Here is a 13,953-nt window from a genome sequence, read left to right as displayed (position 1 = left end):
CCAGTCATTCGACTCCAGAGCCATGTTGGCAAATGGCACGACACCTCCGCAGCGCAACGTGGAACTGGACGTGTGGGGGGACCACGGCGAGCATTGTTCAACAACAACAACAACAACAACAACAACAAAAAGGATGCAGGTATTGTGTTTTCATAAAACCACACACGGGTAAATAAAGAAAGATCCTTTAAAGATGAGGTGTCTCAACAGCTTGTCGTATTGACTTCAGTGGCTGTCTTCCGCACATGTCGTCAACGATGTTACCGAAACTCCAAACGCACACTAGCCGCTCAGCCTCGACGCAGACGTGTTCCGACTCACTCTGTGCCCCGCCGCCATGGCAGGTCCTCTCCTGGCCGTCGGCTCGTCCAGCGGCCACATGCTTCACTCCGGCGCCGGCTGCGGGCGAATCAGCGGGGTAACGACCCGCAGCTGAGCCGATCGACGCGGCGCTTCGGAACGATGCGGAGCAAAAGGGCGTCAAGTCGCCCAGTGTTTGTCAACATTAGCTTTCTGAGCCGATAATCGCATCCGAGGAGGCTGCTCCCCCCGCCCGCCCCCCAAAAAAGGGCTAATTTGCCCGAGGAGCGCAGAGGCGACCGGCGACACTCCGGCCGAAAATTGACCTCGAGCTGTGAAGTTAATGTGGAATCTCTCCCCGACGAGATAACGCGTCGACCTGTCTCCCCTCGAATGGATTCGTGCTAGCGGCTGACTCCTCCTTCGAGCATCCCCGCTTCTGTCGTGCCATTGGCCGGGGGGACTGCTAACTGACTAGCTAGCGGGATTAGCCTGTTAGCTTGCTAACGCGGCGGACGGTGCACCCCGCCACCGCTCTCGGTGAAATTGAACCCCACGTCAGCCTCAGCATCCCGCTCGTTGGAGGCGTGGGCACGGGGACGGCCGCCGCTGTGGTAGTCCGACGTCACGTCTCCATTTCGATGCGGTTATCCACCTGTGCCACAGTCACAGGACAGGCCAGACGAGTGACGAGATGAAGAACCTCGAATTCCCTCCGTTCCGCGCGTCTCCTGAACACACCTGCCCCCGCGCCCCTCGTCGAAACCGAGTGATGAAACCAAGTGTGTGTTAAATCAGCCCAAAGAGCTCCGTCATGCTGCAGCCAGTCCACCGATGTTGATCACGGACAACGAAAGCTCTCGCATCAGCATCAGCAGTGACCCATCCTCCTCCTCCTCCTCCTCCTGCCTCCTCCAGCCGCATACACACTGCTGACGTTTCACGCAAGCGTACAAAACACCCCGCAGTATCATCGGTGTTACAGCAGATACAAGATCGGGCCCAAGGATTTGCGTATCGTGTGCAAATAAACAAAAGCGTTCACGTGATGTCGGAGAGAGGTATTGTTTAAAGTTGCCTCTACACACACGAGGTCAGAGTTCAGGGTCAGCCAGAGGAGCTGTCAAACTAGAATAGGGACGGGTGTGTCTTGCTCAAGGACACTTCGGCGGGGTGGATGTGAACCACCGGTGGCCACTGGTAGGTTGTTTCTCTAGGCTCTAATAGCTCTCGATTTACATTAACTAATATTTCATTTGTCGACACCTCCCGTGGTCAAAGGAGATAAAACTGTTTAATAGATGCACTTGTGATGTTTTGGCGCCCCCATTCGACTTGCTGCGGTATTGACCACCTTCAGATTTGCATTTCCACGCTGTACCCCTTTACACTTTGGCTTTAGCAAATTATTACACACTTACAACTCATAGTAACATGTTGTTGTCCTCATGTAGACGTGTACGTGGCCCTGAAGTGCAAAACATAATAAGAAAACACAACAGCAAGTAAAAACCCCCCCACAACAAATAAGAAAACACTACGACAAATAGGAAAAAACAACAGCAAATAAGAGAAAGTGCCAAGTGACTTCTTCTGTTTGATTTGTAGGCTTTTCAGATGTGTATCTTCTGAAAGCCTAAAAAAAAAGTGAGTTCTAACCCACAGCTCGATACCATGGAAGAAAAATCCACCTCACTAATATTACAATCATTTAAAAATTGACCTAAGCGCACGCAAACAAGGCAAAATAGAAAAAAATGACTTGCAATATTGAATGGAAACTAGTCATTAACTAGTTCTGACAGCTTTATTAATAAAGGACAAATATAGAAAGGCCTCATGATATTTGCATGTGATAAACATGACTGTAATTGAAATGCATAATAAGGCACAGCAGTGTAGAGGGTGGAAAATCATAACCTATAATACAGTAAGTACAGTATGTTAGTGTGCAACTCCTCCAGCAAAACAACAGCAGATAGCCCCTAATGACTCTTTTGTCTGCAGCATTTACTTCTCTCTTTTCATTTCAGATGACCAATAACCTGGAAGAAAATAACAGAGACAAGAGGATTAATATGGGATATAATCTGTTGTCAATTAAACAATCTTAACTTTAATATGACACATCCACAACACGTCATGCCGTCTCCCCAAATGGACCTCGAGCTGCACCTCCTCCTACACACCTGGGTCAGGAGGAGGACAGGAGAGCCCCTGTTCAGAGTTTAGCAGATTTAGAGGAGGCTATACCCAACATCATGGAGATGTCATTGGCCGAGGTCAACCAGGCCCCGCCATCCGCCACCAGGATGGCTCCAGTAACATACGAGGACGCCCGGCTTGCCAGGAAGAGAGTGCAGTGGGCCATCTCCGTCTTGTTGCCTGCTCGCTGCACAGGAATGGATTGGAAGGCAGCAGTGGTATCAGCTCTAAGGCCACCTGAAAGATTTAAAAGGGGAAAATAAATCCTTGCTCAGACACTCTTAAGCTGTTTTCAGAAACACAACTTTATAGTTATCTATCATTTTTTTCAGACAGACATCATTATATTACTCAGCAGGCATCAGAAGGTAATTTCCTGTAACCTCCATGTGGAACCAGTTTAATACAGAAGAGTTATTTATCGAGCAATGTTGGCATCAAATTTATTCCCAGGTTTTTTGGGGGTGGCATCAGAAAATAACAAAACATGTTTTTAAGACTGTATTTGTTTACATGTGAATAGTGTAGAGCACTACAGGACTGTATTTACTGTAAGAAATCGAACCATGACTTATAGTAAAGGATTATTGTGTTGAGTTTACCCAGTCTGCGGAATCCCTCAGTGCCAGAGACTGGACCTGGAGCCAAAGAGTTGACTCTCACCCCACTGGGCCCCCACTCCACAGCCAGGTGCTTGGTCATGGCATCTGGGGTCACACAGAGGGAGCACAGACTCGTTAGACTCTCCTTCTGAAACCATTTCATAACACTGAAAATGCTCTAACTGTACCATTTGCAGCCTTGGCAGAGCCTGCGTGCACCTGGAGGGCCTGCCCCTTGTATCCAAGTGTTGCAGAGATGTTAACTATGTTGCCACCGTGGTCCTGAACACAGAAATGATGGGGACTCAGGATCAATGCAACGAAATCAGCTTCAGAGAGCAGAGGTCACAGTTAAAATCCAATTTAGTTATAAGAAAGGCATAGAGTAATCTGGACTCTTTAGTGCCCTCTGTTGGTGATCAGGGGGAATTGCAGAAAGTGAATCTTATTGAGTTATTGTTCAATAACCCAGTTATCCTTATGCAGACACATTAGCATTTGTATGCTGCAGGCTAATAAAATATGTACTAGTACTAATTTTCCTTACTAATAGTTCCTTAACTTCAAGTGAAGAAACAGGTGTTGTACCTTGAACCACTTCTCATAAACCACCTTGCTGGTGTTGAATGTGCCCATAGTGTCGATCTCCATCACAGTCTTGAAGGCGTTGAAGGAGAGTGAGGTAGCCGGGCAGAGAAAGTTTCCGGCAGCATCTACGTAAAATTATGACACAGCTGAAAAATTCCCGGGCAGAGGAGTTTAAGTTTTCATTAATGCTTTTGCTTCATTACAGCGACAAATGCATTATTTACGAAGTACATTCGGGAAGTAAAATAACACTGGGTGACCTGAATCTGTTTAGACACTTAATAATCTTGTAGTGATGTAACAGTGTGTTACAGGGACTAGGGTGTGAAGATAGAGTATAGAGATGCAGCATCAATTAATCATCAACTTTCCCTGAAAGTTGATGATTAAACCAAAACCTTTCACACTTGATCTTTGTTTAAAGTGTATTTGCCAGTAGTCGACCTATGGACACCTAAATGTGTATTTGCCCTTATGTTAGCAGGATGCACTGTAGAACGAAAATGAATGTGAGAGACTGCTGCCATCACAAACATATTAATCATCAGGAAAACAACATATTTCTAAGCAAGCATTCGCCTAAATTTTGTACTTTTTCTTCTACCGATGTTTTCTCTTTTTAAACCTATTTTTTTATTTTTTGGTAATCTTGTTTTTACTCTGTAGCACTTTGAGATTGCTTTTAGCAATGAAAAGTGCTCTATAAATGACATGTATTATTATTATTATTATTATAATATTGTTTTAGAATTCTTGCAAAAGAGGTCACATACTGTTAATAAGGATGTCAACGCGACCCAACTCTTTCAGTGTCTCATCTACAGCCGCCGCAATGCTCTCAGGCTGCCTCACGTCCAGACACAGAGGGAGACAGCGGCGTCCGGACACGGCACACAGCTTTTTAGCTGCCTAGGAGACACAGACATTTTGCATTATCACATTTAGTCGTGGTTTAACATGTGTCTTTAATGGGAGTTGTGTAAGGTGAATAACCTCTTTGAGCTTGTCCAAGTTCCTGCTGGCAATCACTGTGTCACAGCCATGCCTGAGAGACAGAGAGAAGGAGCGAAATATAACTTGTGGAGAGACACATCAACAACAGCAAAGAGAATACATTATATTGTGTCGACATGAACATGAACACCTGCAAAGGTGAGGCTTCAAGGGAGACAGAGGGAGTAACTTACGATAAAACAAGTAGGACAAAGGGTGAGAGCAGGAAACAGAGAACACAAGGTCAGCGGGGGAAATGTTAGAGCCAAGATCAGTAAAGCTGAAAATGTTTTGAGTCTGGCTTCCAGCACTATATTCGGCCATGACACAGAGTCAAAAGGTGTGGCATTGATTTTTATAAAAGATAGACTATTCCTGCGACGTGATATATATTTTTTCAACTTTGTCACGCAAGCACAAGCAAAATGAGGAAAATCTGACTGTCAGATAACAGAGTTGAAAGTGCACCTACATCTTACTATCTACTGTTGCATATTATCTTCCCTTACACATTTCACTGTTATAGACTAATAGTAATAATGACATAATACCGACACAGCACTGACTCTGCCCATCACAGATTTATTATTGCACTCTACATTCACCAAACATTTGTTTAATTTCCTGCAATATGTGGGAGTGTTGCGGCGCAACGAGCAGTCGACCCGTTCTCACCTCATGAAGATTTCCGCTATCCTGAGTCCAATTCCAGATCCCCCACCTGTGATGAAAGCAACCTGATCCCTGGAAAAAGGAAAAATGCAAATCCACAAAGGTCACCCCATGCAGGTCAATAAAACTAAAAGTATTCATTCTCAAAGCCCAACTACAGACAGCTGTGTGAAATGCAATAAATCAATAATGGTGAGGGGAGATTTCCTCTAAAGGCACATGCATTCCATGCTCACTTTAGTAAATCTGGACTGTAGATGTGTGTGTACGAGGTCAGGCAGTCGTCTGTGCCGACATCTTCGGGCAGGAGCTCTCCCTTCCTCTGCGGCCCTGCCATGCTGATAGATAATGCATGTCAGTACAGAGACGCAGTCACACATCAGGAACAATCTGGATCCAAGAATTGATTAGTTTGTAGAATACAGGAGTAGCCCATAATAACAAGGAATAACTCACAACTAAAGAGCCTGGTGCAGCAATTTGGATCTAGAATTCTTTATTTTTTTATTTTCGTATTTCCAGAGTTACCGGTTTTTGCTCACGAGAGTCTAATGTTTACTCTTCTACTTTAAAGAATTTGCGAGCCCATGTAAATATATTACAGAATTTAAAGTTAATGAAAACTGAAATAATGTCAGTAATGTCGTAGATGAGTTGTCAAGGCAGTCAACATCAGAGGCCATGATGATGGTCGGTCAACTACGGCGTGGTCCTGTTTGTGCTCAGGTAAGAAAACAAGGCGTCACAGTGACACGGGCCCTCGGATCGACGTGACTGACAGGCGAGTTGATTCATCATGTTTGCTTTCTTGTCGCCAATCCGACAAGTGTAAAATGAATTGTTATTAGTAATCTGCACACGACGCCCGCGAGGGGATGCGGCAGGTCAAGGTAAGTTTCTGTCAAGGTAAGTTTGCAAGACTGTCAGGACCGAGTTGTGAGGAAGTTCGGCTGGAACTCGGCTGCGGTCGTGTTTACCTGCTGCAGCGAAACAAGCTAGCTCCTGGAGTTGGTGCCGAGGGGAAACACTGAACCCGTCCGACTCAGTCCTCTGTGATGAAACTACACCTGCGGTCCTGTAGGACCCTCACGAAGTAGCTTCGCGTGTATTAAGGGTGTCTTTTCCCCCCCAGTCTGAACTATTTGTAGAGACGTTTGTCGGAGATAAGCACCGGGCTAATTGTACCTTGGACACGTATGGTGTATTCACGTGATGCTGGACAAATCGGAAAAATGAGATCCACAACATTCAAAGAACGCCACCTCAAAAGTGCTGCATCATACACACAGGGACATGTTGGAGGGAATGGTACGATTAACGGTGCACATTTTTGTATTGCACATCAATTTTTTGCCCAAAAAAAAAAAGATTTGTAAAATCTAAAAAATGGTTAGTTGCTGTCCTGGCTGCCCAACTCGGTATATGCGAGTTTCCGAGCGGCACGTGAACGCACAATCACTTTTTTTGAAGTCCTTCAGTGATGCATTATGGGCAATGGAGTCCGTCTGGTGAGTGCGTGTTCAAGAGCAAACGTGGGTGCTCGTTTTGTTTAAGAAAGAGTAAGTAACGATGAGGAGAAAATACAAATAAAACATGGATGAAGTCAGAATGTACAGCGAGTCCTGAACTATTATTTTAGAGGTCAGGATTGATGTGATTTATTCCAGAGAGAGAAACCGTATCAGACAACAACGTGCTCAAGGGACTGAAAAGTCTTTAGAATCTAGACAGCAAATGGAAAAACCCAGTGATTCTGTAACTCATCTCCAATACCCGTCATCTTCTAGGATGGCACCAGACAGAGTCCTCTCTCCGGTAAGCTGACACTGAATAAACGATCCAGGGTATACAATTTCAGCTTTGAGGCTGATCAGTGTGCGCTTGAGCAGAGAGTGGGCCCATATTGATCTGTACTTTGAGATTTACAGTTGGAAAAAAAAGCCCTTTATGCAATGTATCTGTCAAAGACTTTAGGGATGGATATTTTCCTTTGCACTTAGAGGCTGCGCGGCTGCCAGCTTCATGCTCGAGAGGATCAGAAACGGGAGATGAGTGCTTTTGTAACTTGATTTGTTTTTCAAGAGCCATGAGTAAACAAGAAAAACAGAGGCGCACATAGAGGTGCACTTTAAAGTAAATGATAATGGATGCTTAGGCTCTGTCAAAGACAGATTTGACTTCAAGGCACCATGCAATTCTACGCTAAAAACCAGCTATTACCGACAATTTCTTCATACTATATATTGTGTCTATGTTGTCAAGGCTCTAATATCATTGTATGGTAAAGCAGTTGCAAGTACAGAGTGATCTGCAGTGTGCAACAGGTTCATTTGGGAAGACAACAAAAAAGAGAATATCATTCAGAAAATGAAAAACTAAAAAAGTAATACATTTTTTTTATCAATTGAAGCATTTATTTTTTAAGTTGGTTAGCAATTTTCTTGTTTCAGTGTAAGATAAGACACGTTTTATCAATCTTCAAGTTAATTTAGGAAGTAAGAAGTTCCCTGACCAGGAATTGAATACAGGCCAAAGCGGCGAGAGTGTAGAATCCTAACAACTGGACCACCAGGGACTGACGCTATGATCTCCAAACAATCTAAAATTATTTTAAATAACAGGTTTAATCAGAGCCCGTCTAATGCTGATTTGCACACAGGCAGCTGTATTTTGAAGCCTGGAAGCCAGATGGTGCTACACATATATGTTAGCATTGTCCATAAAGATAAACCCAATTGCAGCAGAGGCAGCAGTTTACATGTGAACCTACAGTAAAGCTGCAGAAGAATCACTTGTGCAAAACAGACCAACTCAAGTGCAACATTCCGCAATCTAGTTTTCTTTTGTTGATAGTATGGAAGCAAATAAGAGACATAATGCTCCCATAGATGGCCGACATTATTCTTGTCAGCAATGACATGTAACAAAGACATGTCTCCTTCACCTTGAATATGATCTGATAGGCATGCAGCCAGAGAGGATGTGTTAGAATACTGATTTATTTAATTTTCTTCAATCACAAAAATAACAATTGCTGTCATTAGAATTTTTTTTTTGTATTTCTGAGTTGCTTTTTCTGTATTTATGAATGTTCTTGCAGGCTGTACACAGCCGGGAGGACGGAGGTTCCCACCCCTGCTTTAAATATTCATGTTTTAAAGTGGATATTTTTAATTTACACAGGCATTTGGTTGGTTGGTTTGTTAGCAGGATTACACAAAAACTACTTCACAGATTTATGTATTTTACTTTCTTAAACAGGCAAATGTTTTGGGGGCATTTTCACTGATTTGCCAGGGAATGTTAAATTTTGGATCTTGATTTTAAAAAACAGGCATATTTAGGGGACTGATATCTAGTAATCTCCGGTGTAAGCTAACATAAACCACATTAAGCTACTGGTCATACCAGACAAAGGGAGGCTGTATTATCACGATCCCTGAGTTACTAAAGTGAGCAGGGGTGTGTTTTGTTTAGCAATTTAATAATCCAGGGCTACTTTGTCTTTCAAAATATACACACAGAACACATAATCCATTGTCAAAGGCCGCATGTTACATGTTTTAAAGACAAAATCCTGATGCAGGATCATGTACAAGAGACCGGCATTACACAGACAACCAGAATCACACTGTCAGACAATTAACTGTTGCAAAGAGCCCAGCACAGTCATAGAGGTCCAATATGATCCGCTGCAAGCCCAGAGGTCCGAGCAAACCTACAACCCAGCAGCACTGACAGCTGGCCCTGGGCTCTGTCCATGTTTCTGTGCCGATTCTGTCCGTGCAGCTTCTGCTGGAGGGCTCGACTGTCCAGTCTGTCCTTCCTCCTCCAGACCCACCAGCCTGCTGCTGGCCTCCCACAGCTTGCGAGCTACCTCTTCATCCAGGGCCTGGGGCGCCGGTTCCTTTTCGGTCATCACATCATAGTAGCATCCCGTCACACCCTCCAGTTCCTCGGAAACGGCCAGGTATACGCTGGGCTGGGCCCCGAGTTCTGGGTTCTTCACCAACAGGGAGAAAAAGGGACCTGTGTGTAGGATGTGGGGTCCACAGAGAGATTTAATGGTGTAAAACCCCAAACGAATTCAAGTACAAGTACGATTTTAATTACTAACTTGAAGCTCATTTAAAAAAAGTATACTATTGATACTTTAAGTGCATTTTGTTAATAAGATTTATTTGCTTTTAATTAAATGGCATTATTAATACAAGACTTACATGCTTGGAATTGCTATTTTCACCTTAGTACAGGCTTTAAATTCTTCCTGCACCACTGCATCAAATATTACAATCACAGTACACTTGTTAGTTGAGGTTCTAAAGTTGAAGTTTTGTGGATAGAAACGTTTCATAACAGAAATGTGGTCAGTTATTTTAGAATTCTGCTTCTTTATAAAGAGGAAGACACAGACAGAAAGTTCACCGAGACCAATGCCACATATCAGAGTCAGTGCAGCCCAAGCTGACTATTGCATATGCATTAGGTTGAGTGGAACCTGACTGGATTTATTGATTTCTCTAAATTCAGAAGCAAATATTGAAGCAGGATACTCACTGAGCACGGAGCTCGAGAACTGCGATTGATGCAGGCCGGTGTGCCTCCCAAGATCCGTGGCCACAACGCCCGGGTGTACCGCATTCACCGTGACTCCTGTGCCTGTTACAAACACACACACACACAGAATTGTTTAAAAATATATATCCAATGGCCAATTACAAACAAGAGCATGGGCCCTACTCCCTCCCACACATGCCCACATATGCAACAGCCAGTGGACTTGCCTTGTAATCGCTTGGCAAGCTCTCTGGTGAACAGAACATTGGCAAGCTTGCTCTGACAGTACGCCTGCTTGGTATCAAACTTCTTATTCTCCCAGTTCAAGTCCTCGAAGTCAATCTTTCCAACTATGTGGGCGAGCGAGGCCAGGTTGATCACCCTGCTGGGGGCGGACTCTTTCAACTTATCCAGCAGAAGATTTGTCAACAAGAAGTGGCCTGGAGGAGGAGCGAAACTTTCGAAAATTAGGGTGCAATGGAGTGAGGGGTGGTTTATTAGAATATAAAGACAATTAAGATTTATCATGTCTTAATTTGCCAGTTATATTTCTTTGAGCCAAATAAGCACCTAAGTGATTAACTCCAAACTGCATCTCGAAGCCATCTTCTGTTTTCCACGCTGGACATCTCATGACCCCTGCGTTGTTTATCAGCACATCCACTCTCTGCTCCTCTACAAGACAAAAACGATCATACCAGACGAAAAAAAAATTGTTACTTAATCCACTATTTCTATCATTGAAATCATTACGTTATTCTGTTCCCTCACCTTGTTTGATTCTCTCTGCAAACGCTCGGATGGATTTCACAGAGGCCAGGTCGAGGTGACAGGCATAAACGTGAGGATTCAGGGTCTTCCCCCGGATTTCTTTCGCAGCTGCCTCGCACTTCTCCATGTCCCGACATCCCATAATGATCCGCCCCCCTGACGATTTGGGAATGGGAAAAAGGATTGTGTCAGTGAAAGCAAAATTTATATATTTTTTAAATATTGTGTCTTTTTTTTTTTTTTACACCAAATCAATGTGACACTGTATTTTCTGCCCACCTCTCTTGGCCAGTTCGTGGGCAGTCTCTTTCCCGATGCCCGCATTGGCTCCTGTTACAACCACAGTCTTCCCAGGAATGGTAGCTTTACTAGTGCACCGGCCTCCAGTCACATGGTTCCTATGCAGATGATAATGTCACGCCTGCTACCTCAGCATCACAACCAGGTGTCACAGATTTCTTTCTCAGTGCATTTGGGAATATGCAGCAGGAAAAGCCCAATATCAAGACCTGAACACATACAGTATATCACACTGGCTTCTGTGAAGGGATGCTAGAGCTGTTTCTCTTTGGTGAGGTTCTGAGATGATGATGATGATGATGATGAGATTCACAGCAAAGACAATCATTTTATGCTTGTATCACAATCGGCAGTAGAAAAAAAAGGCTGGAAGGGTCGGAAAGTGGTTTCTACTCTATTACCTAGTCTTCAAGACTTCAAGACCTTTTATTATTTCAGTTTTACGTCTCTACCTTGCCTTTATCCTCCATATCTATGTGTCAAATCAGATTACCACACATTTTTTAGTGGAGACCTAAAAATCCAGCATACGATAATTGGGTATTGGACCTGGGGGAGGAAAATGAAAAGGAAAACTGCAATTTTTTTGCCCCTCACATATTAAGTGTCTTTTCTTAATTATTCGTATTAATTTCATTTGAAAGATTTTGACTTGATCTTGAACAACGGGAATTTGCTTTAGAGACTCATGATGAGTAAGATAATGCGTTCACACTATTTGCTGTATAAACAGAACATCATCAACACATTTACAGTCTTATCAGTCAAAGTACAATGACCTTGTTATCCTGTAAATACTGTATATGTAAAATATATATGTATGCACCCACAGAACTGAGCCAGTGGGGCTGTACTGTGTAGAGTAGTCGTACTGGATTGTACAGTGGGCCAGCAGCTCGATGATGTCCCCTCAACACGAGAGGGGGGAGGACAAATCTCAGCGTGTTTGATAATTTGACATAATTAGACAACCTGCCAATAAAGCAGGTTTTCACCGTGTTAACTGAACGTTGCGAGCTACAGTCTGTTGTATGCATTAGGTTATAATCCACATATCGAGCCAAAAGCTCTGAGTGTGAACCTCACAGTACAGTCACATCATGTCAGCACGTAGAGAAGACACAGAGTCAAACCAACACTTGTTCACGACGAGTCACTCACTTTAGTAACACCGCGCAGCCGAACACGGTCCCGAACACAGACACGGGGAGAATATATTTGCTCATGACCCCGGGATGAAGTAGACGAAAAAAGATACCATGGAACTGTCTTAACGCTGCCTCGACAGCTGGTTCCACAACAACACTCCTGCAGGAGCACAAGGTTACCGGCGCACACTTCTCGCGTCATCAACTCGTGCTTGACCAATGGCATTGTGGGAAATGCAGTCCCGTCTGCGGATTTACCTCTAAACACAATAGCTTATTAACAGCCACAGTAAGGAAACTTACAAGCAGCCCATTACTTCCTTCATAACTCAGATCAAGATACAGAAAACGCGTGTGTTTATTTTCAGCCGGTTGTCGTGATGGTGCTTTCACAGGTCTTAGTAAAAAATGAATAAATACATACTAAAATATTCACCATGCAGCTGCAGCTCCTCCAGAACGATGCTGTCAGAGTCCTTGAGCACTTGAGGGGCTGAGATCATTTTCTGGCTTGTTTTTGCTTCTGTTGTCTTATATATTCAGTTTTAATGTCTTTTTTTTATAGATAGACGTCCTTTGCCTTCTTGAAAACTTATAAAACTACATTCATATTCAGACTTATTTAATCAACTCCAGTGTTGTGTGATTAATGTGACTCTCTCATCTTTATAATTTATCAAAACATTTCTAGGATTAATTCTGACTGTTACTTTAACCCCCCCCCTCCAATAAGTGTGTACTGTAAAAATACCAAACTGCAATACTAAACCAACAAATCATTTCTCATTTACATTTGTTGCATTTGGCTTCATGAGAATGTCCCTGTGATCGCATGTTTAAATATGATTTTAAAAAAAAACATATATTAGGAGCCAATGATGAGATATTGAGTCTTCAGAAGGAAGAGAGGACTAGATTCATTCATGGTGGCGTGGCTGTGAGGCCTTTCTTTCCTATTTAGATTGAGCCAAAGTGAGAGGGTTGCTCTACCATCGGGGAGCCAGGTGAAGAGGCTGAAAAAGGGAAAGCAGCAGAGAGAAGAGAGAGCTCTAGTAAGACATAAAGGAACTATCATGAACCAGCGCCCTGAGGTGTGAGGGTGGGGTAGACTTTTGTACAAGAGCAGCATGCTTCAGAATTCAACACTTAGATTTTGTTCCGCCTAATAAATGTTACTCCACTTGTTCTCCTAACAGAAGTTTAACTATCTGCTGTTCAGAGCAAAAAAAGCTTTTAGGATGCTGTTTGATTAATGACAGTGAAAAGTTTTAAAAGTTGACTCAACCTTCCTCCCACTTTACTGTAACTCTAGAATAATCTCAGGATCTCCTATTACTCATAAACAGGCATGACATCAACAGGGGCTTTATGGCCTGTTTTGACATCATTAAATTTGAACTGCATAGTCACACCCATGCCGTTTCTGCACAGGAAGAAAAACACAGAGACTTTTATTTTAAATTCAATCCTGCTGATCTCCCACTGGTTTCAGAAAACACACAGTTGCTGTATTGTAGTTTTCACTGTTTGTATGTTATGGTGATGGTGTAACGTTCATCCAAGAGTCAAAAATAAAAGTTTTACTGTAATTGCGGTCCACAAAAAGCTTATTCATCTCCAAACTTTAAGAGACTCCGCCTGAGGCCCTAAGTAAATGCTGCCACCCACTGATATGACACTGCTGTTTATAGAGCAGCTGGGATGCAAAGAAACAGAGTGAACGCTACATGAAGATGAATTGGAGAGCAGCGAAAAAACAAGGCCAACAAGAGGCCGAAAACTTGAGGTGACACAAAAAGTAAAAACTAGGACATGAG

The 13,953-nt window shown here is 43.3% G+C and overlaps 2 protein-coding genes and 1 long non-coding RNA gene across 4 annotated transcripts; 1 reads left to right on the top strand and 2 right to left on the bottom strand.

Moving 5' to 3' along the window:
• On the top strand, window positions 1–4,267 carry LOC118287046. The gene is made up of 2 exons (XR_007029809.1): window positions 1–139; window positions 2,334–4,267. It is a non-coding gene; the product is annotated as an uncharacterized LOC118287046 (long non-coding RNA).
• On the bottom strand, window positions 2,071–6,580 carry decr2 (2,4-dienoyl CoA reductase 2, peroxisomal). 2 transcript variants are annotated; one of them, XM_035611764.2, is made up of 10 exons: window positions 6,338–6,580; window positions 5,597–5,698; window positions 5,364–5,432; window positions 4,689–4,740; window positions 4,469–4,604; window positions 3,696–3,820; window positions 3,296–3,389; window positions 3,108–3,212; window positions 2,554–2,742; window positions 2,071–2,345 (listed from the first exon to the last, which is right to left on the bottom strand). In XM_035611764.2, the coding sequence occupies exons 2-10, from the start codon at window positions 5,695–5,697 to the stop codon at window positions 2,311–2,313; spliced, it is 906 nt and encodes a 301-aa protein (XP_035467657.1). In that variant the 5' UTR covers window position 5,698; window positions 6,338–6,580; the 3' UTR covers window positions 2,071–2,310. The 2 variants fall into 2 exon arrangements, with proteins under 2 accessions (XP_035467657.1, XP_035467658.1); XM_035611765.2 differs by having other exon boundaries at window positions 2,490–2,742; window positions 6,338–6,579.
• Window positions 6,581–8,343: 1,763 nt separating this feature from the next.
• Window positions 8,344–12,334, bottom strand: LOC118287044 (retinol dehydrogenase 13-like). The gene is made up of 7 exons (XM_035611763.2): window positions 12,150–12,334; window positions 10,968–11,086; window positions 10,689–10,844; window positions 10,488–10,592; window positions 10,145–10,357; window positions 9,918–10,019; window positions 8,344–9,389 (listed from the first exon to the last, which is right to left on the bottom strand). Exons 1-7 carry the CDS (start codon window positions 12,212–12,214, stop codon window positions 9,079–9,081), a joined length of 1,071 nt encoding a protein of 356 aa, XP_035467656.1. The 5' UTR covers window positions 12,215–12,334; the 3' UTR covers window positions 8,344–9,078.
• Between the last annotated feature and the right edge of the window lie 1,619 nt (window positions 12,335–13,953).

Source organism: Scophthalmus maximus, chromosome 16, assembly GCF_022379125.1.
Source record: "Scophthalmus maximus strain ysfricsl-2021 chromosome 16, ASM2237912v1, whole genome shotgun sequence".
Taxonomy (NCBI): domain Eukaryota; kingdom Metazoa; phylum Chordata; class Actinopteri; order Pleuronectiformes; family Scophthalmidae; genus Scophthalmus; species Scophthalmus maximus.
The sequence above is the reverse complement of the archived record's forward strand: the minus strand, read 5'-3'. Positions and strand labels throughout refer to the sequence as shown.